General features: G+C 41.1%; 1 protein-coding gene across 1 annotated transcript in view; it reads left to right on the top strand.

The window, feature by feature from the left end:
• Window positions 1-2,709: 2,709 nt before the first annotated feature.
• The window catches only part of MED13 (mediator complex subunit 13), a 1,439,203-nt gene continuing 1,418,786 nt past the window's right edge, over window positions 2,710-23,126 (top strand). The window contains exons 1-2 of the mRNA XM_078679821.1: window positions 2,710-3,472; window positions 6,720-6,954. Coding sequence (XP_078535947.1) covers window positions 3,407-3,472; window positions 6,720-6,954 — 301 coding nt within the window. The 5' untranslated portion in view covers window positions 2,710-3,406. The remainder of the gene's footprint in view (window positions 3,473-6,719; window positions 6,955-23,126) is intronic.

Genomic DNA, 23,126 nt, shown 5'->3' with positions numbered 1-23,126 from the left:
CACACACCCTCACACACCCTCACTCACCCTCACACCCTCACCCACCCTAACACCCTCACCCTCACCCTCATCCTCACAACCCTCTCAACCTCACTCACCCTCACCCTCTCACACGCCCACACGCCCTCACCCTCACACCCCCTCACACACCTCCTCACACCCCCTCACTCTCACACCCCATAACCCTCACACCCCCTCATCCTCACCCTCACACACCCTCAAACCCCCTCACCCTCACACCCCCTCACCTTCACTCACCCACCCTCACACACTCTCACACACCCTCAACAGCATAGCATAACAAAACATAGCATAGAATAACAAAACAAAGCATAGGATAGCAAAACAAACCATAGCATAACAAAACAAAACATAGCATAGCAAAACACAACAAAGCATAGCATAGCATAGCATAACAAAACACAACAAAACATAGCATAGCATAACAAAAATAGCATAACATAAAAAAGCATAGCAAAACAAAACATAGCATAGTAGAACAAAACATAGCATAGCATAACAAAACACAACAAAACATAGCAGAACAAAACATAGCAGAACATAACAAAACATAGCATAACATAAAACAAAGCATAGCATAACAAAACATAGCAAAACATAGCATAGCATAACAAAACACAACAAAACATAGCATATGTAATAAAACATAGCATTGCAAAGCATAGCAAACATAGCATAGCATAACAAAACACAACTAAGCATAGCATAGCATAACAAAATACAACATAGCATAGCATAACAAAACAAAGCATAACAAAGCATAGCATAACAAAACATAGCATAACAAAACATAGCATAGCAAAACAAAGCATAGCATAATAAAACACAACAAAACATAGCATAACAAAATATAGCATAGCATAACAACGCATAGCATAGCAAAACACAACAAAACATAGCATAGCATAGCAAAACAAAGCATAGGATAGCAAAACTAAACATAGCATAACAAAGCATAGGAAAGCAAAACAAAACGTAGCCTAGCATAACAAAACATAGCATAACATAACAAAACATAGCATAACAAAACACAACAACACATAGCATAACAAAACATAACAAAACACAACAAAACATAACATAGCAAAACAAAACATATAATAGCATAATAAAACACAACAAAACATAGCATAACAAAATATAGCATAGCATAACAACGCATAGCATAGCAAAACACAACAAAACATAGAATAGCAAAACAAAGCATAGGATAGCAAAACTAAACATAGCATAACAAAACAAAGCATAGGATAGCAAAACAAAACGTAGCATAGCATAACAAAACATAGCATAACATAACAAAACATAGCATAACAAAACACAACAACACATAGCATAACAAAACATAACAAAACACAACAAAACATAACATAGCAAAACAAAACATATAATAGCATAGCCAAACTTAGCAAACCAAATACAAAAAAACATAGCATAGCATAACAAAACATAGCATAGCAAAACAAAGCATAGCATAATAAAACACAACAAAACATAGCATAGCATAACAAAACATAGCATAGCATAACAAAGCATAGCATAGCAAAACATAGCATAGCATAACAAAACATAGCATAGCATAGCAAAACACAGCATAGCATAGCATTACAAATCAAAGCATAGGATAGCAAAACATAGCATAGCATAACAAAACAAAACATAGGATAGCAAAACAAAACATAGCATAGCATACAGCATCACTCCGCACCACCACAGCATCACTCAGGGGTACCACAACATCACTATGCGCTACCACAGCATCACTGAACGCCACAGCATCACTTGTTCGCCATCACAACATCACTCAGCGCCACCACAGCATCAATCTGTGCAACCATTCAACAACACCTGGTTCAAATATGTTCTCTCAATGTTTTCAAGCTTTATAACAAATGTAAAAAAAAGATGTTAATATTTCACTTCTGTTCTTGGATTTTCGTCACAATAAAATACACTGAACATAATCTTCACAAAAGTTATTTCCAAAACTTGCCATTATAAATTACAATAACTTGTATTTAAGTATTAATTATTGAAAAAAATGAAAAGCCATTGTTATTTGTAATATCAATACATGTAAGTCACGTTAATACAACACATATTGCATTACAAATGCTATAGGTGTCACATTTGCGAAAGTTATAACTATTGGCATTGTAAATGACAAAGCTATTAATTTTATTTTCAAAAACAAAACAGAAATAAAAAATGTGTCATTTACAAAACCAATAGCTCAAACTTTCCTAATGCGAGACCTATTGCATTGCAATTGCTTGTTTTTTTGCTGATACTGTTCCACATTGGCAAAAAACTTTTTTTAATTTTGTTAATGAGGAAGTGTATCGACCAAAACACTGGCAAGGGCAAAAGGTAAGGTAAAGCATTTGAAAGGCGAGACCTAGAGGCTTTTGCCAGTGCTGCTTCTTAGAAAGGTAGCAACACATTCTGTAGCTTACAGTACGCTCCTGGAACAGATTCAATTTCACGAATGGTGTCCTATTTGGGAAAATAGTATTGTTCTTCTTCCTACCTCTAGAGAGCGCACTTGGAAATAGTTAAACCAGCGACCGTAGACATAAAAGAAGGACTCTTTACCAGGCCCTGTCTGGGTACTCGCTTGTGCCCCCTGCGGTCGCTTCTCACAATCACAACCTCCCTCATCTTGCCTTCCTTCTCCCTCGGTCTTATCCACATCACGTGATTCACCGCCAGCCAATGGGGGTGCGAGAGGCCGGAGTCGTCCCTGCGGCCGCCATTAAAGAAAGGAATCCGTGAATTCAAAATGAGAAGCGGATGGCCTGCCTGAGGCGGCCGGTGGCTCTAAAAGCTGAGCGGCGGCCACGGAACACAGCCTCGGCGGATATGAGGCCTAGTGGCAGCGAAGCCTGGTCGCAGGAGTGCGGGGCAACCCGGCTCTGAGGAACGGCGGCGGCCGTGGAGGCCCGGAGTCCCTCCTCCTTCTTTTACCCCCATCCTCAGTGGCCGGGGACCCCCATACTCCTCCACTTGCGACCGGAGCGGTTGGAATCCCTCTGTTCTCTTACGTCTGCTTACAGCGGATGCCAAGGTGCTCTAGTTTTCTCGCTGACACCCCATTCCCTGGTGGTGTCAGACCTTTTAATGTTATAATTTATTGTTGCCGTACGGGGCCCCTGGCACACCTTCTGGCCACCCCCGTCTGCGTTGGACCCCTTCCCCTTTGTGGCTCCTCTTTTCTGTCAATTCTCTGGAATTTGTGTTGCCCCCACGTCGGGGGCTACTCGGAGATCTACGCCACCACCCGGGGGAACCTCGGCCCCCGGGGCTCCTTGTGATGGGCGGCCGGCACCCCCTCCGCTGCTGCCTCTACTGTTCCCGGAGGCGGCCCTGAGGCCGAGGGGCAAGGATGAGTTCATGCTTCGTGCCGAACGGGGCCAGCCTAGAGGATTGCCACTCCAACCTCTTCTGCCTGGTAAGTGAAGGGTTACCAGGATTCGGGGGTATTCTGTTTGCTGCTCTTCTGATCTCTTGTGCCTGGTTACTTTAGAGCCATACCTAGTTGAGTCTAGCTTAGGGGGATCTTCTGCCTGTTGAGCCTGACGGAGGTCGCATGGGGAGTGAGCATGTCTGTGGTTCTAACGTAACAACCAAAGGCTACTCTCGAGGCAACCCATGTGGCCTGGTGAGCCTTTGGGAAGGGATCGACACCTGCCCCACCTACACTTAACTATTCTATTTTGGGTCTTGCGTGATTGACTGCCACTCCACATTTTATCTGCCTGGTGAATTGAGAGTAGCGTAGGGTACTACGCTTCTAATGACCAGTCCCACATGAGTCTCGACTGTCGTGATTGCACATTTTGGAGAGCGACACTCCAATCTGTGTCTAAGTAGATTAAAAGAGGGGCAGCTGCTCTTGACAACTGGTTAAGCGATCTGGAACGCCTAGCTCATACAACCAGCATGCCTGCTCGCTGAGTAGTGCGAACACGTGAATTCGTCTAGAAGTGCTGTTATTTTCTCCGACAGTTGCAAGATAATCACTCTTAGATGGGTATGCTTGGAGGACTGTTTAACCTGTATTGTCTGATGATCGGGGTCTGGAGCAGGTACTTTGGGTGGGTCTTCCATTTCAACTTACTTTGTCAGGTTGTGCTGAAGATCGTGTGGGGACAGTTTCTTAACAGCTGTGCGACTAACGAGATGGGGGCGTGGGGGGCATTTTGCGGACGAGATCCCACGCATTCATGGGTCCTTAGCATACGTCTTTGGAATAGTGGCAGGCGTTTTGGTGGATGCTGTTGTGCAGTCTGGTTGGATAGTCAGTTGTGCTATTTGTCTATTGTGCCATTTGTCTGCTTGAGTTGGTTCTAGCTATTTGACATTGGTAGTGGGACAGAAGCCTATAGTCTACCTAAACCAACAAACACTGGTCATCTTCTGTTTGGCTGTGTCCATCTATTGAAGGCGTATAGAGGAGGAATATGTTTCGGTGGGAGGCAGCAGTGGCGTTCTTAAGTTAATTGGTGTCTTGGTATGCAACATACTACATGAATGATGGCTGGATCTGTAGCGATATTAGTTAGTAGCTGTCATTTAGGAGAACTGTGTGAAGATTTCTTCAGTTTTGACATCTCCTTGATTTTATACTGAGCACCTGCCATATTGTACTTTATGCCTTCAAAACCCGTTAAGCGGCAACTTGGCTTGCTATCTTCTCTCGCTTCATTTTTGAAGTAATCAAGAAGCATTACACGCTAACTTCTGTTAAAAAATTTCTGGATTAACACCACCAACCAGGATCCGTTCAACTTTATATCACTGTCATTTGGGAAATATCGGAGACGGGGGACTAGTTGGTACTCCTTATTGTTTTGTCATTCGAGTAGAGGACAATGTTTTGAGGGCAAATGTAGAAACATGTATTTGTATCTTGTCCACTTCACAGAGCAACACCCTTATGTTGGTCCGCTTGACGTTGTTGTTGCTGCTGGTAGCAGTTATGTCGTTTTTGTTGTTGTTGGTTTTTTAACTTCTTAGTTTGAAAGCCATGGTTCATACTCTGTATTGTCACCTGTTGACTGACCAAATTCTTTCACAGTAATCTGCAAAATAGTTAATCACTTAATGGCCATCTAATTCCAATCCTGAATTTTAAGAATACATTTTCAATGGCCATGTTTATTGTAAATTCATTGTTGGCAAAACGAGACTAACTTTCTGGCCTGTTTTGAGCATGGTTTTATTGGCAGTATGCCTATTGGGTGGTTTTCTGCAGTGTTTTTTTTTTTTGTGAATGAAGATTTAATAGTTGGAGTTACTTGAGGTTTGCATGCGAGTGAACCCAAGGAGTCCAATTGTAGTATATCTTTTTTGCGAATACATTCTAATTTGTTTTCTGTATTGGAAAGCTGCGTGCACATATTCGGCTTGTTTACATTTTGGCAGTTAAATGCAGGTCACCTGACTTCATATTTGTTACGCTTGTGAGGGGCAAATGGATTAATATTTTACTTCTAGCAAGTCAAATGCGGACATAGATCGAGAGTACTGAATTTGCAGGTTTGGGCAGTAGGCCCTGACAGTGAACATGTAATCTAGTGTTAAGGGATCGTCAGTGATTCATAGAGGCCTGGAAAAATGCATTGCATTCTAACCACCACACAAGGGACAAACAATTTGACGACGAACCTGTCTTTAATTAGAAAGGTTCATTGTACCAGAAAGGTGTGTGGTAAACTATCAGTTACTGGGAGTAAGTCTTACTCCGGTGTAAATTATTTCACCGTCGGCCAAAGCTTGTGCAGTAAGATGCGCTTGTTTTCCACATGTCCCAACTATTCCCTGAAGTCCGAGGCTATCCATGTGTTAGCATGCCAGCTGTTACTAAGCATGCACCGTGTTACACATTGAAATCTCTATTGTTGCATTCAGAGTAATTCTAGTCCAGGAATCTGATTCTCCCAAGCATCTCATCTTTCTGACCAATAGTACCAACAAGTAAATAGTTTTTTTTTCTGTTTGGCTAAGAAACCCCTCGAGCCAATCTTCCTATTTCTACCCAACATTTTAGGTTTGATTTGCGTGGTTTCTTTTCTTTTTTCCCCTTTTCTCTAGCCCTTCCTCTTGATAAGCAGTCATGTAAATAACGTGTAACATGTTTTGGCGACTCTTGTTTTTAATTATTAGTCAAGTGCTCCACTTACGATACTTGTATTCAGGAGGCAGCTCTCTAAATAGGACTCCTCGGCAGTAGCGAGTTGTTTTTTTCCCTGCGATGTTTGTTGTCTGTAGTAGGCAATTGATTATTTATCTATTTTGTGTACATGAGTGTTTTAATACTTATCAGTGACTCTACATTCTTCAGATAAAGCCACTGTTTTACTTTTTACGTTGGTGTGCACTGCTCTGTTTTATATTGTTGGTCCTGTAAACACTCTAGTGGGTAATGTTTTTTTGTTGTATGTTTCATTTGAGATTGCATAGGCATTTGTTTTGCTGAATGCAGAGTATGGTTAAAGAGTGACTTTTTATTCAAATGCATTGTGATGGGATGTTTTGTACACTCCTTTCACCCGTAACTGTAAATTAAAGCGGCATTGTGATGGGATGTTTTGTACACTCCTTTCACCCGTAACTGTAAATTAAAGCGTTAATTTCAAGTCACTTTATTTCTTGATGGACTTTAAACAATAACCTTTGTTTGTTTTCTCTGGCAGGCGGATTTATCAGGGATTAAATGGAAACGGTACGTATGGCAAGGTCCAACATCAGCGCCCATTCTCTTTCCAGTAACCGAGGAAGATCCCATCCTGAGCAGCTTCAGTAGATGTCTCAAGGCAGACGTGCTAAGTGTTTGGCGCAGGGATCAGAGACCTGGCCGTCGAGAGCTGTGGATATTTTGGTGGGGCGAAGACCCGAATTTTGCTGACCTTATTCATCACGATTTATCAGGTAATCGAGGAGAAAAACAAAACTCTGAAGCCTTCCTATATAATTTCCGATGCTTTATTGCCTGTGCAGTGTCTTAGAAGCTATGTTTTCATTTCATTCACTACATTCCCTGAGTGGTCCTTTGAAAGTGAGAAGTTACATATTTTGTATGTTTTAAAGATGTCTTGCAGGTGTAGGCACCAAAGTAACTCCATGTAATTCGTATTGAGTTGTAGTGACATAATATTTATAGAGGTCTGTGCCTTGGAATGTTGGAGGTAGATGAGCGTGGTCTTATTCACAATGTTACATTTATACCTGTAATGTACCTTGTATGAGGTTTTCTGAGATTACTTCACTGTAAGTCTTGGTTAACTGGTTTTCTGTCATTCATGCTTTGGATGGAGGTTGTGATTGTTCATTTATTAACACAGTAAGTTTATGTTGTAGACTTGAAAGAATAATGTAGCTTTGCAACTGTTATACAAGAAACTATTGTTACTGTGTTCTGTCAGCCAATTCAACATCAGTTCTTCTGTCATTCCATCTGAGATGTTGTGAATGAATATAGGGAACTTATAGTTGTATATTTTAACAAATACATGTCACTATGTAATCATGAATTTGATGCCAGCTCCATTCCAGCTCAAAGACTAGTCATAATTTGGAAGTAAGCATACTGCCCTCTTCCCCCTGGAGACCCTATTCCGGGTGTGCCTCACTGACCCAGATCTTGCTTCCTAGTCCAACATGTAATTTGTTTTTGTTCTTGCAATGCTTAATACACATAAACTGCTTATTGAATAGTTTTGGTGTGGGAGATTCATGAATTAAGAGGTGCGCATATTTTTGTCTGGCATTCACTGAGACCCTTATGACTATCTGAATTGGTCGAAAGCAACATGTTTATATGAGCTGTCTGAAATGGAATTGATTTGATGAAGGACTTATATCTCTCACTTGGCACTATGTTAGGTGCTTAATGGTCCAAGGCACGTTTAAAATCTGCAAGCAAAAGGGAGAGCTAGCTGAGTTTTAGATAGTTAATGCATAATGATGTAGAGTTCTTTATAGAGGTGTCTTGAACTCTTTCCTAAACTGGAGCAGCGTTGGGTCAGTCCTGATGGATAAAGGGATGTTGTTCCATATCTTGGGTGCATAGATGAAAAAGACCTGTTGTTGCCTGTCCAAAGCAGGAATTTACGTTTTTCCTAGGGCGGAGAATACAGACTTTTGCTCAAAGCACGTTCTTGACGCCGATTTCTCCTGTAAAAGCGTGTGAATTCCTGAAATTCATGAATATGCAGCAATTTAAGGACCTATAACTCGCAGGCATTTTTTTGACCTAAAGGATTTGGGTTCCCTGTGTGTTTTTATGTTGCCCACAATGTGTTATGCTGATTTTTAATTCCTATATGTAGTATTATGCATCTAATACGTTTTTATTATATGATTACTCGAAGAAACCGAATCTGAAGTTGCACAATAGTTTAGCAGTTTCTTTTTATGCGCATTTTATTTTGAAAGTAAGCAATCAACTGTCTTGCTTTCAGGCTTGTGCATGTTTTTGCATACAATCGGGAAGCATTGTCAGTAGCCTAAAATTATTACGTTTTGCAAACGTGAATACATCTTGTTATGCTTTAAGGATTTGTTGAGTGTGAATATTACCCGAGTGGTAGCCAGGGTCTGGAGCAAATGAAGTTGAGGTTGGCAGGTCGAATGTTGTGGAGGGCTTTGCATCAGTGGGTGAGCAGTTGGAATTCACACTGCTTCTGAATTGATAGACAGTGTAGCTCTCTGAGGTGGGGTGTGATGTGTACATTGCAGGGGATGCAGAGGATGAGTTTAGCGATGTTCTGGGTGATCTGGAGTCTTTGTAAAAAGCTGATTTGTGATGCTGGCATAGTGTGTTGCCGTAGTCTAGTCAGTTGGTGATGAGTGCCTGGGTGACTGGGCCGCCTGGTTTCTGTGGAAAGCCAATTAAATATTTTGCAGAGTATAGGTAGGCTGTAGAAGTAAAAGAATGTGACGGTCTTCACTTGTTTGACCATCATTAGTCTGTCGTCAAAGATGACACAAGTTTTTGGCATGGGGGGTGGTCATCAGGAGGAGGAGCTCTTGTTTCCGCAGATCAGGACTTCAGTTTTATCTGTGTTGAGCTTCCGGCATTTCTGTTTCATCCAGTTTGCTGCAGGTGTTGATGTTGGTCATGGTGGCATGGTTGTTGTCTGTGAGAGAGTATGAGCTGGGTTTCGTCTGTGTAGCAAACAATGTTGATTCCTTGAGATCTTATAACATGGGCGAGCAACGCCATGTAGATGTTGAAGAGGGTAGGTAGGGCTCAGTGATAATCCTTGAGGTACTTGCATATGAGTTTCTTGGTTTCGTGATGGAGGGCAGGAGCCTGATTTGCTGGATCCTGTTTGAGAGAAATGAGGCCAGCCAGGGCGGGTCCATGTATTCTGGAGTTGTGGAGTCTTGTAATGAGGGTGCTTTGGGAGACTGTATTAAAGGCTGCAGAGTGGTCAAGTAGTACTAGTGCGGCGGTTTTTCTTTCGTCCATGATGCTCCGAATGTTGTCTGTTGTGATGAGTGACTTCCATGTTGTGGTAATTGCGGAACCCAGACTGCAAGATGTCTAGTAGGTGGTGGTGTTGGAGATGGTTGGAGAGTAGTTTGTTGATCGCTTTTTCCATAACTATGGATAGGCAGGGTAGGAGTGAGATGGGTCTGTAGTTGATGATTCTCTTTTGGGTCCCCCATTTAATTTTTTTTTTTACCCTTTTTAGTAGAGCTGTAATTTCTACATGTTTCCAGTTATCTGGAAAGGTTTCACTCTGAATGAAGATGGTGATCATGGTTGGGAGGTGGGAGTCAATCATAGTTCCTCATAGGTTGAAGTTATGGTGAAGGCAAGATTGGTGGGGCCCCTGCAGTGGATTGTTCTCGTGTTTACACTACAAACTGTCAGTAATGCAAGCTGGGTTCAAAGTACTTATTTCCCATAGGGTTGTTTCACTGATAGTGAGATATTTTGTATTAGTGAACAATTTAAACAAATAAATATGAAAACCTGTTGGCCTTGGGCCCAAACTGTCCTGGGAATCAGGCCATATGAATTCTATACTCCTGAAGGCACATCACTGTCCAATTTGTAAGCCAAGCCTTTTTTTGTACATTAAATTTTTTACATTTTTATAGATAAACTATCATTTTAATAAATAAAACATCATGTAAACTAGTGATTTTTGGCTGTTTCCTATGCAAAAGAGTTCCATAAAGTGGTAACCGCAATCTTAATCCATGATCACTAAAATGGTGGCGTCAGTGACATGCCTGCTCGTGGTTGGATCGTTCAGTAATCACATACTTTTGTTATTTCTTAGTGCATTCTGGGATCTGGCTGACTCGCTGTTTTTGTTAGATTTTTTTTTCTTCAGTATTCATGTAGGATTTTACCCTGAGTTCGTCTTATTTGTGGACTACATTACTTTGTGATGTCACTTGATTTGAAGTTAAAGGATTTGAAATGTTTGAAATTTGCCGATATAGGCTTTTGATTTCAACCATCTGTATTGTGTGTGACATCCCCGAATCTCATTACTTTTCTAAAATGTACAGTATTTGTACGGAGAACATAAACCAGCTGTTACATACCTGTTCAGATTAAGTTTTGAGAGTAGTTTGATGTTGGTCACCAAGGAACCAGTTACATAATTGCAATCAGTTGTGCTAGAGGTATGCTTTTAGGGGAAGGCTTCAGCTAAAGTTATTCATGTGGAAGTTGTTTTTTTAGGTCTCATCTGTGTACATGTTTAACTGTTTGTTGAAAGACCTATTTTGTACAATACCGATACTTAAAGAGTTGGCCATGAGTCAGCCCATTACTTAATAATGGCGATCTTTCTTGTGAATCTCTAATGCTTGCTTCATACACTGTGATTTCCTTCATGCTACAGTGTTTGATCCCTCTAAATTTGGGAGCAGAGCTTCTTTGCCATCCTTTTTTGATTGAATGGTTTGTATAATTCCACTACTCTCATTCAGCAATTTTTTTCATATAACCTTCCATTGCATGCATTAATTTTCTTTTCTCCCTTTTGTACGGCTTCCACCACCAATCGCATCTACCTTTACCCCCGTACTTACCATGTTGCTGCACTCCTTCTGATTCTTCCAAACCACCCTTTTTTTTTTTTTTTTTTCTCTTTGGCTTCTATTCCAAGTGTTTTTGCTTGGCAGCTAGGACTTGCTAACAGGCCTCTCCTTTTGTTATAATGTGCTTCCTCATACGTTTTATTGATTGATTTACTGTTCCAAGATGGGTGCCTAGTGTCTCCGAACGGTAAATGAATAGTATCATGATGCATATGTGCGCATGCATGGTGATGCATGTAACGTTTACATTGTCAAGCATGCGGCAGCCATTACATTTCTTATTTAAAACGTTTTTTTCTTTATGCCGATGCGGTTAGCCAACATGACAACTCCTTTCAAATGCAAGACATAGCTTTGCCACTTGTTATGGTTTAGTCACCCAGCTGTTGGTCATAAAATATATACTTTCCCGTGTGTGTAATGATCTGTTTGGAACTATTCAGAGCTGACCTATAGCAAATGGTACACTCAAGGGAGCAGGTTTGGTACAATTGTAACATTGTGAGTTTTACTGTAGTGTACTACTGTTTAGCACTAACTTTAATTTAGTATCCCACCTACTTTCGAGTAATTTTAACTATTTGAGCAAGAGTATCAAAGTGCTCTTGTGCTTAGTTATCAGCCTACAGGTAGTAATGTTTGCCCCTTGCCATGTAACAAAAAAGTATCCTACCACCCCTTCTCTTATTTAAACTACCATCCTTTCCTTTAAAAGAGCGCTAATGCTTATTCTTCATGTATCCTCACACACCCTGTTGGTGTTATGCTTCATCATCCAGTTGCACCTCAGTTGCTAAAACCAGGGTGGGCTCAAGCATATTTATTATTATTATTATGCGTTCTTATATAGCGCTCGATTACCTGTAGGCATCTCGGCGCTTGCCTTGGGAACCCGTCCTGGCTTTTCCCTGTGAGATACCTGAACTGGGCATCCCCAAGGTGAAAGCCAGGCATCCCGCCGCAGGGGGGCCGTAGTGGAGATTAAGCAAGCTAATGCCCGGAGCTGCAGAGTGTGAACCCATGACTCGAGTAGGCACCGAAACGAGAATTATCGAGTCCGTGGATATTTGGGCTCAAGACCCTGCCGCGTCGGGAATTGAACCCTGGTCCCGGTCTGACCTCTGCTTCAGGGTCTGCCTCCTCTAACCAGTGAGCCACACTTCTCCACTATTCAAACAAACACTTTGAACTAATTTGCAATCCTATTTTCTTTTTATTATTGGGTGCCACTGGTATGAAACTACTATAGTGGTATTTTTTCAGGAGATGGTTACTACCCCATACCCTACTGCTGTTGACGTTTCACCCCTTCTAAACAACTGTGTGTGTATACAAATATATTTGTTCAAACACAATTATATATAATTTTGCTAAAACCTGTTTAATGCAGAATTTCGCCATCTTATCTATTGGTTTTGGTCACATAGCTGTTCTGTGTGATGATATCGACATCAATACACATGAAGACCTGCATTAGTGTGAGGCAGGCCTACCTGCCTGTCTTTCGGCTAGTGACTCAAATTGGTTTTGGCTTTAACCAGATAGCTAACCACAGTAAAGCGTTCAAAGCTTTTTTAAAACATTTTTTTTTATTTAAACCGGTGAAGTATAATATACAGTTTCCATGGTACACATACAGTTGCTAATATACAATAGTTCAGAGGTCCACAGCATGTACGTAGGTCACATGTTACAATTTCTCCATACATTCATGACGTTCACATCCAAAATAGACACAGCACAAGTATAGCTTACAATCTAGCATTTGGACTTTCATTTACAATCCTTAATGTGCTGTATCATCAGCTCATTGTCAAGTAAGAGGCCAATGTGGTATTTTAGTTGTCCGGTTCCACAGCCCTTAAGTATTGCACTAGTGGGTCCCAATAATCTTTTGGGCGGAGGCCTTGTAGTGTGTTTATCTAGGAACCTATATTGATACTCCTATTTCTGACCCTTGTCCGGTTATTAATTCACTAATGTCCATACACCGGCACAGAAACCCGTTTTCAGATTAGGTCATAGCGCATGCTGTCACATTAAGCAAGCACTATCCCTCCAGCCCCCTAGAAAGCACACCGAGTTCTCAAAACAAATCAAACCTCCAGCAGACCTGGGAAATTCCCCGCAGCTATTGTTTTGATTTCGCTCGAGAACTCCTGCAAAGAATGTAAGAACGACCAGTCCTTATGACATTCTTGCTGACGTCTTATGTCCATCCTTACGTCAAACACGGCACCTTTCAGGTATAAATATACCGACGCTGCCCTAAGCTAAGACACGGTGGTGACGAGCTTGGAGCAGCGCTACTTGCCGGAGAGCCCAGCTGATGCAGAAAGCCCACGGACACTGCCCCTCCCTCTTTGACGCGCTGAGAGAGACGCTGCCTTTTCTCCTGCCAAGAAATCCAGCCTCCGGCGTTTCCAGCCGCCCTCGCGGGTGACTGGGATATCGAGTCCTGAGACAGAGATACCAACCCTCCAGCCTTCTAAATCCCAGGTACTGAACTGACTAACCCCTTACAGAGAATTCTTGAGTCAGATCCTTGGCAAAAGAAACTTAACTTAAACTGCTACTTACTTACTCCCTCCCACGTATTAGGCTCAGGTCAGGTACACCGGGGTAGGCGTAGTTAGAAGCACCAGTCGAGAACGATTAGTCAATGTATATATGTATGTATATCTTTTATCCATTTTAAGTATCATATGGCTAAGAAACCATATAAATGCTTTTACAGTATTTTATAATTCTGTTTTTACTGTATGCACTTTACTTAACTATAAGTATTGCAATAATAGCGATTCATTTCTCTTGTATGAGAAAAGAGACTGATCAATAAATAACATCTTTTTATTGAACCACGCCCATCTCTTATTTCTCTACAAACTGGTGAAACTAAGAATGCACGTACTGACTGAGTAAAATAGTTGTCTTTTGTTTTCACACGACTCTGGAGATATACTCTTGATTAGGGGAGAGCAAAGTTGTCATGTTCTATGGTTGTCAGAAACTAAATCCCTTCTTGTCTATCCAGGGAGGTTAAACTCCTCCTTGCCTATTCAAGAAAGTTTCTAGTGAACTCTGAGCTAGCTGGCACATATAACTTTAAGTCTAATATCGTCAGTAGAAGACCTAGTTAACCACAGTCCTACGTCTATACTATTGAAGATATTATTCCAATGCGCAGAGCCTATTGGGAAAATAGGAACTACACTACATGGCGCCCAACGGTTTGGATAGGCGATAAATCTAACGCAAGACATTAGAGTAACTCAGTCGTGCTTTTTCACACAGACCCCTTTTTTCCCATAAAACTCCAAAGACGTCTGGAGTGGGTGAAAGGTTAAATCCGCCAAACTTAGTAGGAGGAGACTCCTATGTAAAGTTTTTGGTTTATTCAACGTTGAAGGATACAGAGTTCCAAAATATTGTGCATCTAATCTTTGTTTCCGTGGAAACCTGATCTGCAACAAAAAACCTTCCTGTCAGTAAAATGTCAGACGGTGAAGGAGATAGGAGACAGCTAGATTAGCAGCTCAACTCCTAGCGGAAGACACAAGTCTCCTACAGCAAGACCCGGATGCAATACTCATCCCGGTCAGCATAAGAAAAACTATAACTTTAAAACTTATAGAAAATGGACTGACATCAAGAGGTGGTACAGTCATATTCGTAATTGAGGCACATGAATATCGGCAGACAGAGGTATTCTATTCATGGATAAACTTTCCAGCAGCGAACGCTGTAACAAAGGAGTTCCACTATTACAAAATAGAGGAACCACCGGATGAGTACACCCCTTTCGAGGAGGTGGAAATACCACTCAAATACCAAGAGCACCTGCTCTGGTTTAAAGGCGCCCTAAAACATAATAATCACATCACCAGGCTCGGTCCACTAGGTAGACCAGGAGCAACGTGGCCGGTTCTAGCCGGCTACACACCACATCCAGACATTGAAAAAATGTCAATACCAGAACTTTTAACACAGTTAAAACAACTGATTTAAAATACACAGACAACTAGTCCAATATGTAATGCGGACTTCAACAGTCCAACCAGCTATTAAAATTCCACAGCTGACCCCTCATCAGGGGAACACAAATAAAATCACACCACAGAACATACAGTCCTGTCTAGGTAAAGTACCCATTAAAAGGGAACAAATTCCATTCTGGTTAGCACAGAAAATAACTCAAATAGAGGCGGTATTTCCAGATACCACCCCTGTGGAGAAACACAGAATTCTGACTATCTGTCTCCCAATGGGGATCGCACCACATGTGGAGGACTGTGACACTTGGGGTACAGTCTTTGCTTCCATTTACACAAAAACACATGGTGTTCCGTCCATGGCGGTAATACCAGAGGTGCTAAAACAGATTCAAAATGAATAGGGTCCAGAACCTGCTTTAACTCTGGGTATGAAATTACTGAAAGACTTCAAGCAGGTCTCGGCAATATTACTAGCAAACATAAAAGGGGAAGCAGCAAATGTGGCGATCCGCCAAAGATTGAAGGAAACAGATATAGCAGACCAACCATCTGAAATTGCCAGAATCATAGAAAAATCCTATGAAGAACTAGGAAGAGATAGTTTGGGTGGGAAACCAGTGAAACCCCAACTAATAGAAAATCCTGAAAAGGTATTTATTAAAAATAATCTAAACACTTCAAAAAAGAACTGGGATGGAAATAAACAATCCACTCCCAAAGAAAAAAGATTCCAGTCCAGAGGAAGGTCTCCTCGGCGGAGAGAAAGATCTCCGGACCAAGGACACAAGTCTCCCCAGAGGGAGCCCTCTGAGAAAAAATACAAACTTAGAAATAGGGATAATTTGAAGAAACCTGATAGATATCAAGATATTGATATACGTCCCTCTCGATCTTTTCAGACTTCCTCGCAGAAATCGGAAAGAAGAGGACGATCAGAACCCAGGGAAGTTCACGTCAAGTCCAAAGACAAAGAACCTGCTCATCAAAGTAAAAAGTTACAATTTCCAAAGAAGAAGGTAGCCAGCATTAAAATAATCAAACATGCCGAGGATCCTGAGGACTCAGCTGAAAAACGGAGAGTGGGCTCAGACAATGCTAGACAGCGCAGCAGAAGTGAGCATAGCTCGCAAGAGCCTGATGAATCATCTGGAGACAGTGGACACGAATGAATACATTCAAGTGGAAACTGCAGATACCAGAGTTAGCAAACCTCATAAAATATATGAAATAACTTTACGTATAGAGGGAGATAAGACTAGGAAAATAAGGGGTCTATTTTGGGATAATCTCTCCAAGGGCTATGACATCCTTCTAGCTGAAAAAGACTGGCCACCAGAGTTTGTCAGGGAGTGCCCTCATGGCGAAGAAATGATTATGCCTGCCTTCTCAAATCATATTCCAATTCATAAAAAATATACACTTGCAAGAAAGTGGGCAGTAGCCCAAGCTCCTGCATTATATAAAAACCATGTGGGATGGGATAAGGACTCTCCTCCTCACAAGATCCAGTTAAAATCTCAACCAACTGCACAGAGGCAGTACCCAATTAAGCAAGAAGCTAAAAAACAGGCCAGGGAGATCTTAGATCAACTTGAATACCAGGGGGTGATTGAAACATGCACCTCACAAATGAAAAATCCTTTGTTTCCTGTCTCCAAACCAGATGATTCATATCGTCTAGTTTTGGACTACAGACACCTTAACTCATGCTGCAACACGTTTGCAGTACAAATCTCACACAGTGCCGCACTAATGAGTAGCATAGTGCGCAAAAAATATAAAACAACATAAGACATCTCTAATGGATTCTTTTGTCAAAATATAGCACCAGAAAGCAGATATTTGACCGCTTTCTCAATAAATGGCTCGCAGAAAAATTTCTGTTGTTTGCCCCAAGGGTTCAAGAACAGCCCAGGATTATTCTCAGCAAGAGTAACAGAGTTACTACAAATATATGATGATGAGGCATTATCTTATGTCGACGACATCTATCTAACAGATGATGACTTGGATACTCACTTGAAAAGAGTGAACACCATAATACTTGGGTTCGCAGCAGAGGGTTACAAATTCAACTTCAAAAAGTCAAGAATTGCCCATCTGACTGTCCTATTTTTAGGATATGAATTATCAAGTGAAGGCAAAAGCCTGGCTGACTATTTCCTAGAGAAATGTGCTGTAATCCAAGCACCTAGAACACTGAAACTTGCAATCCATTCTAGGTTTCCTGAATTTCGGAAGAACTTACATTATAAATTATGCAGAGAGGGTTAAACCCTTCTATGATCTAATAAAACCAAATTTTAAAAGAATCAATTGGACTCAAAAACACACAGAAATTTTGAGATCTTTACAAACAGACATGTTAGTTAAAACAAAACTACAAACATGCGATAACACGCAACCTTGTAATCCGAGTCATCCCAGGAAGATGCGGATTCACATACCTAACCTCTAATGAGGGAGAAACGGTGCCAATAGCATACAAATCACATTTATACACAGAATCTGAAAAAACATTCAGCATTAAGGAAAACATTGTTCATGCGGTCCAAACCGCTGTAGCAAGAGAAAGATACCAAGCTGACGGCAGACGGATTACAGTCAGAACAGCAGAATCAGCCTTTGAGGCATTAACAAGCCCATGTAATTTACCTACAATGGCACTAAATCCAAAATGGATGCAATGGGAAGATTCTCTTGCTACAGACAGAGTGAAATACTATTTTGACCCGGAAATGAAAAAATTGAAAAATCTAGAATATGAAAGAGAATATCCTTTGCCAATCGACATTCTGCCCATACGACAGTACGCCTGTATAATACATACAGACGGACAAGCTCAACCCTCAGTTTGGGGAGAGCAAGCATACAACGCCACATGCGAGATTGTAAAAGACGTGTGACGAGGAGGTAAATTGAGACCTCTGTTTACAAAAACACACTCAGTGGAAAATAATTCAGAACAAACTGAAATAATAGCATTAAAAATGGCGCTAGATAATGCCGATCGCGAATTCCCGACACTAATAGTGTGCGATTCATATTACTGCGTCAAATCATACAATAACGATTTACAGAAATGGATTCAAAACGGTTTCAAAGATGACACAGGTGCAACTATAAAGCAAAAATTGCTTTGGGAACAAATAGTTCTTTTAAAGAATGAACTACCAAAGACTCGCGTGATACACTCACTGAGTCATCAGCGTGATGGCGTTCACGTTGCAGGGAATTCATTGGCTGAGACAGCCACAGCGGAAACAACTAAATCTGCTTCCGTAGCTACAAAAAAGCGTTCAGTAAAATACATTGACGGGGAAACAATGCTGGCGGTAAAAACGTCATCAAAAGGCGACTACTCATCGCTACCCATCATGTATCCACTCAGTTATACATACATAATTGATGCAAACTCCGTTCCTTTTGCTCGAATCCCTGGAGTGGGGGATAGAGTAATTCTAAACATGAACAGGAGAGTCTTGTTAATAGCAGACGCACATATGGGTGAGGGTCTTAGACACCTTAAACTTAAGGAATCTCTGGAAGAATTACAATCAACATACTGGGGGCCAGGAATGAGCCTGGAACATCACCTATTCGCAAGAAACTGTCCAAACTGCAACAGAGATCGCAGTGGTGACCGAGACGGTGTATTGCCATGGCGTTTCGCTCAATAAAGGATTAGGCTATCGACATAAAATACCCAGTATGAATAATGCGTCATATTAACATGTAGAGACTATTTTCACTTAAAATGTAGACCACAGCTCTCGGCTGACGTCTGAACTGCTATACAAAGATTTGCGAGTCTATAATGGCATATACGCTAGGAGCATGCTACGTTCTGACCAATGTCCTGCCTTTAGCTCTCGAGCTTATGGGGGGGGCATGGCCAGCATGAGCATTGCATTGCGGGACTCTTCTCACTTCCTTCCTGAGGGAAACGGGATAGTGTAAAGAAAAAACCAAGGCATAGAGCAATCTATAATGGCAAAGGTATTAGGTTCGGGAGATGGGTGGGTCAAACATTTAATAAGTGTCCAACGTAGTCTTAACAATCTGCCAAGAAATTCTCTGAGAGGTCTCAGTCCGTACGAACTATTGTTTGGGACTAGAATGTTAATCCAGGACCTCGATAGTCAAACTTCAGTGGTTAAAGAAAAATGCTTTGATATCAAAGATCGTTTGGCTATTTTACAGGACTTGAACGAAACAAGAAAAGACCTGAGCAACATAAAATTGAAACAGCAGCCAATAACCACTGAGGAGAAACCACCCATCCCAGCAAGGCCTGTCTGGATTCCAAAAATCGGGGATCTGGTCAGAGAGATCACGGTGAAGAAGGAATTTGGGCCTTCTTACAGAAAAGCAGTTCCTGTCTTGTCTGTCAACGGGACAAGATCAGTAGTACTACCGCCCCTTGCTGGTAAAAAGGAGAACCGAGTTGTATCCATCGACCTGGTTAAACCACAATCATGTGGCCGATAACAAGTAGTAGGCCAAGTGGACTCCCAAGAAGTAGCAGAACACCAAAGTTTGCTACAATCACAGAGGTTCAAACTGAAAGACTAATCACACCTGATAAACCTACAGTGATTCAACAAGGACTATGCAACAAAGCAATGGAACTTAAACCTCTTGAAACCCAAATCAAAGCTTTACATCAAATTCCATTCTACAGTGATGTAACCACAGACTATGCTAATGACACAAAGCAAATACCTAATGCAAAAAGGAATCCAGAAGCAATTGAAACAATTGACAGAACAGCATCCGGCTACTTCATCAACTTCGATGATTTTTCTGAGGATCTGAGTGAACCTGAGGAACAGCCGACAACAAAAACTTTTAAAGACAAAGCAAAGGAACTCTTTCATCAACTAAAAGAAACCTATCTGATTTCTCCATGGATTGAAATTTGGGTGTCACTAGGTGTATTTGTCCTCATACTTTGGCTCATCATGGTACTATGCTTGGGACATTTCATTGAGGGAAAATATGCTACAATGGACACAGCAAGTCAGAATATCAACTTGGTCCTGAAACCACACAAGTCTTCACACATCGAGAAAAGAGAACTTTCTTCAGTAAACTTCACAGCCAATCCTATACCCGGTGGGGTAGCATGGGACAAAACTGATTACGAAATCTATGGTCCGGTTGAGCTCCTGAAGTATCCTCATCAATTCAAGATTTCATTAAGTGACTTTGTAAAACCAAGCACATTTGCTGATGATTGGGACTTTGAAAGTATTAATGATATGATGTCTGATCTAGTGATGTCAGCTAAATTTACAGAACATGATTATTTGCAAGGTTCATCTAATTACAATCAAATGTTTTGTTACAACCATTATGGTAACCATTATCTGCATCAATCTACTCAACCTAGAAATGTTTTAAATTTTAATCAATGGGAACATTGTGCAACTCCACCAAAAGGCAGTTCAAAGACATTTTTTGATAAATATTCATACTTTTCAGGGTTCAACACAAGTAATGCAGAATCATTTTATTTCAAATTGTTAAATAAGACAGGAGTGAAAACCATGCTTACAAACACAAGATTGATATATTCAGACTCATTTTTTGAAAAAATGATTACTTTCGGTTTTGATTTCTGGAACAATAACATTGAAACGAAAACGATCTGGGGCACAAAAGATTGGCAAGTGCAAGGTATAGAATCATTATTTAGAGCCTGCATGATCCCAGAACAAATTATATTTTTGAATGATACAATTCAACAGACATCCTGTCTTGGCCTAGCCAAAATTAAAGACTTAAATAAACCGTCTATTCCAAAACCAACACCTAACAGTGATAACACTATGGATGTTGAGATAGACGTATCCCATATTTTAAACCAAAACAGAACACATGCTGATTGGAAACAATGGTTGATCTGGCCCACAGACACAAATGACTGTCAAGACAGATTCCTGAACAAAATACAGGGGTTCACATTGACCCGGCCAGACCCAAGATACTCCCAGAGACAACATCCAGGGATTGTAACCACTTACAGTGTGGGGAAACTCGGCCTTCAATGGCTACATACATCCACACTGTCAGAAATTAAGCAACACTTAACTTTACTTAAAGAAGGTGCTGACTTGCGTGATTTCATCATGGGACCACGCAAACAGCGTCTAAAACGTTTCATAGCGGCCTCTATATATGCAGCTTACAACGAAGCTTGGAAAGTAACTCAAATTGAGACAGCAGAAAAAATATGGGAAATTGACCGTGTTAATTTGGAAAAATCACTTTCTGTTGTGGACAATGGGTTAATGACTCTGTCTTCCAGAATTAATTCACTGGACAATATTGTATCTTCTGCAATCGATATAATAGAACAAGACTTACTGATGTTGCAACACGGTCAGTCTCAATTACGTTCTATTGTACAGCTTGGCTGGACGTTACAAAATCTGCGTTCAGGCTATGTGCCTTGGCGTCTAATCAACACAACGTCACTATTTAATATCTTTAACCTTACTGATAAACAAATCAGTTTGGCACAAAAGGGTGCTGACTATACAATTCTGAGCATTGAAAAACTTGAGAGATTACCATTGACAATGTCAGAACGACCTGTCATTGAATGGATAATACATGGGATAATAAATATACCGATAACAACTTTCCAGTTTCAATACTGCCAAAAATATATACAGGCAGGCCAGTATGAAAGGTTGGGTAAAGGATACATTAAGTCCACATGGAACTTGCCCTATACACACACATGTGTCAGTAATAACGGACAGCGTGTATTTCTTAGTGGTAATAATTGTGAAAAATCACTAAGTGGCATACTTCTGTGTCAGGGTATTAGTTTGCATGGGGCCTGTGAAGGGACTTCAAATAACCTTTCATGTCACCAGTTAGGCACACCTGCAACACAAATAGAACCATTCTTTAGAAGACTTTCGAACGGGAGTTACATTCTAATTGTAGATCACAGATGTTGTGGCTTGCTGCCAGGAAAACCTTATCTTGTAAGCGTGACTTCCAGGGTCATGTGCTGTGAAAGAGTATTGTTCCCGAATGATGCTCCAGACAGGGAGGGAAGGTTATGGCCCAGTTTAAAAATCTCTTCTATTCGAATTGATACTTTAAGCAGAATGAAGACTGTGCTCCTACAGACGCCAACCCAGTTGACGTCATCAAAAGAAACGTATGATCTCCAAGTTGCAAGGACAACGGCAGAGATTCATTCAATGTTATCAACAAATTGCCCCCTACACTTCGCAGAAATGCTGAACGAAATCTTAAATATTTCTGATACAAGTGGTATCGCAAGTGTATTTAAGACAGTTTCTTCAGGAGCTTTAACCCCATTCAAAGCGATCCTGGGTATTTTTCCAAATTTCGTCCATTCCATCTTTGGCGGACTTCCACTCCTGTTGGGACTCGTAGCAGGCATTTTATTCTTGCTACTCTTGCTTCGTTATGGCAAGCCATGTCAGAAAAGACTCCAGCAACAATGGAAGAAACAATCCTAGCTATCCGCTACCGGGACCGCATAACTAAAGTCCTTGGCTTAGCCCGGCTACGAGATCTGAATATGACCTGGTTTCTTTCATTCAGACCCATCTTGCAGAATTGTGTTATGCCTGTATTAAGGTGCATGCTATGCGGCGAAGAATGCGTGTTGGACACCTGTCTTACACTACAATCAGAAGTACCATTGGATGCAGATACTTTGTTGGGTCCAGTAAAGGCTCATGCATTGTGCTGTCCCCAGCGGCTACCTATCCTGATGACGGCATTCGTGGAGACTTCACCACTACGATTGAAGGGTAGTGAAGTGCAAGATGAAAGCAGCATCGACCAGGTACGACCTTCTGTAAGCAGTTCTGATCGAACCATCATTGAAAGCAATCATGCGCATGACTGCATGGTAGCGACATTTTCCAACCTAGTCGAACTTTCACCAGAAGCTGTAGACTGTTTTTTCGAGAGTCTGTCTGAAATGATGTTTTCACCGGAACAGAGAGAATGACTTTAAACAAACTTGCACACGGCGTT

Source organism: Lissotriton helveticus, chromosome 3_1 (genome assembly GCF_964261635.1).
Source record: "Lissotriton helveticus chromosome 3_1, aLisHel1.1, whole genome shotgun sequence".
Classification (NCBI taxonomy): Eukaryota; Metazoa; Chordata; class Amphibia; order Caudata; family Salamandridae; genus Lissotriton; species Lissotriton helveticus.
Note: the sequence above shows the minus strand (reverse complement) of the source record. Positions and strands in the feature narration are given on the sequence as shown.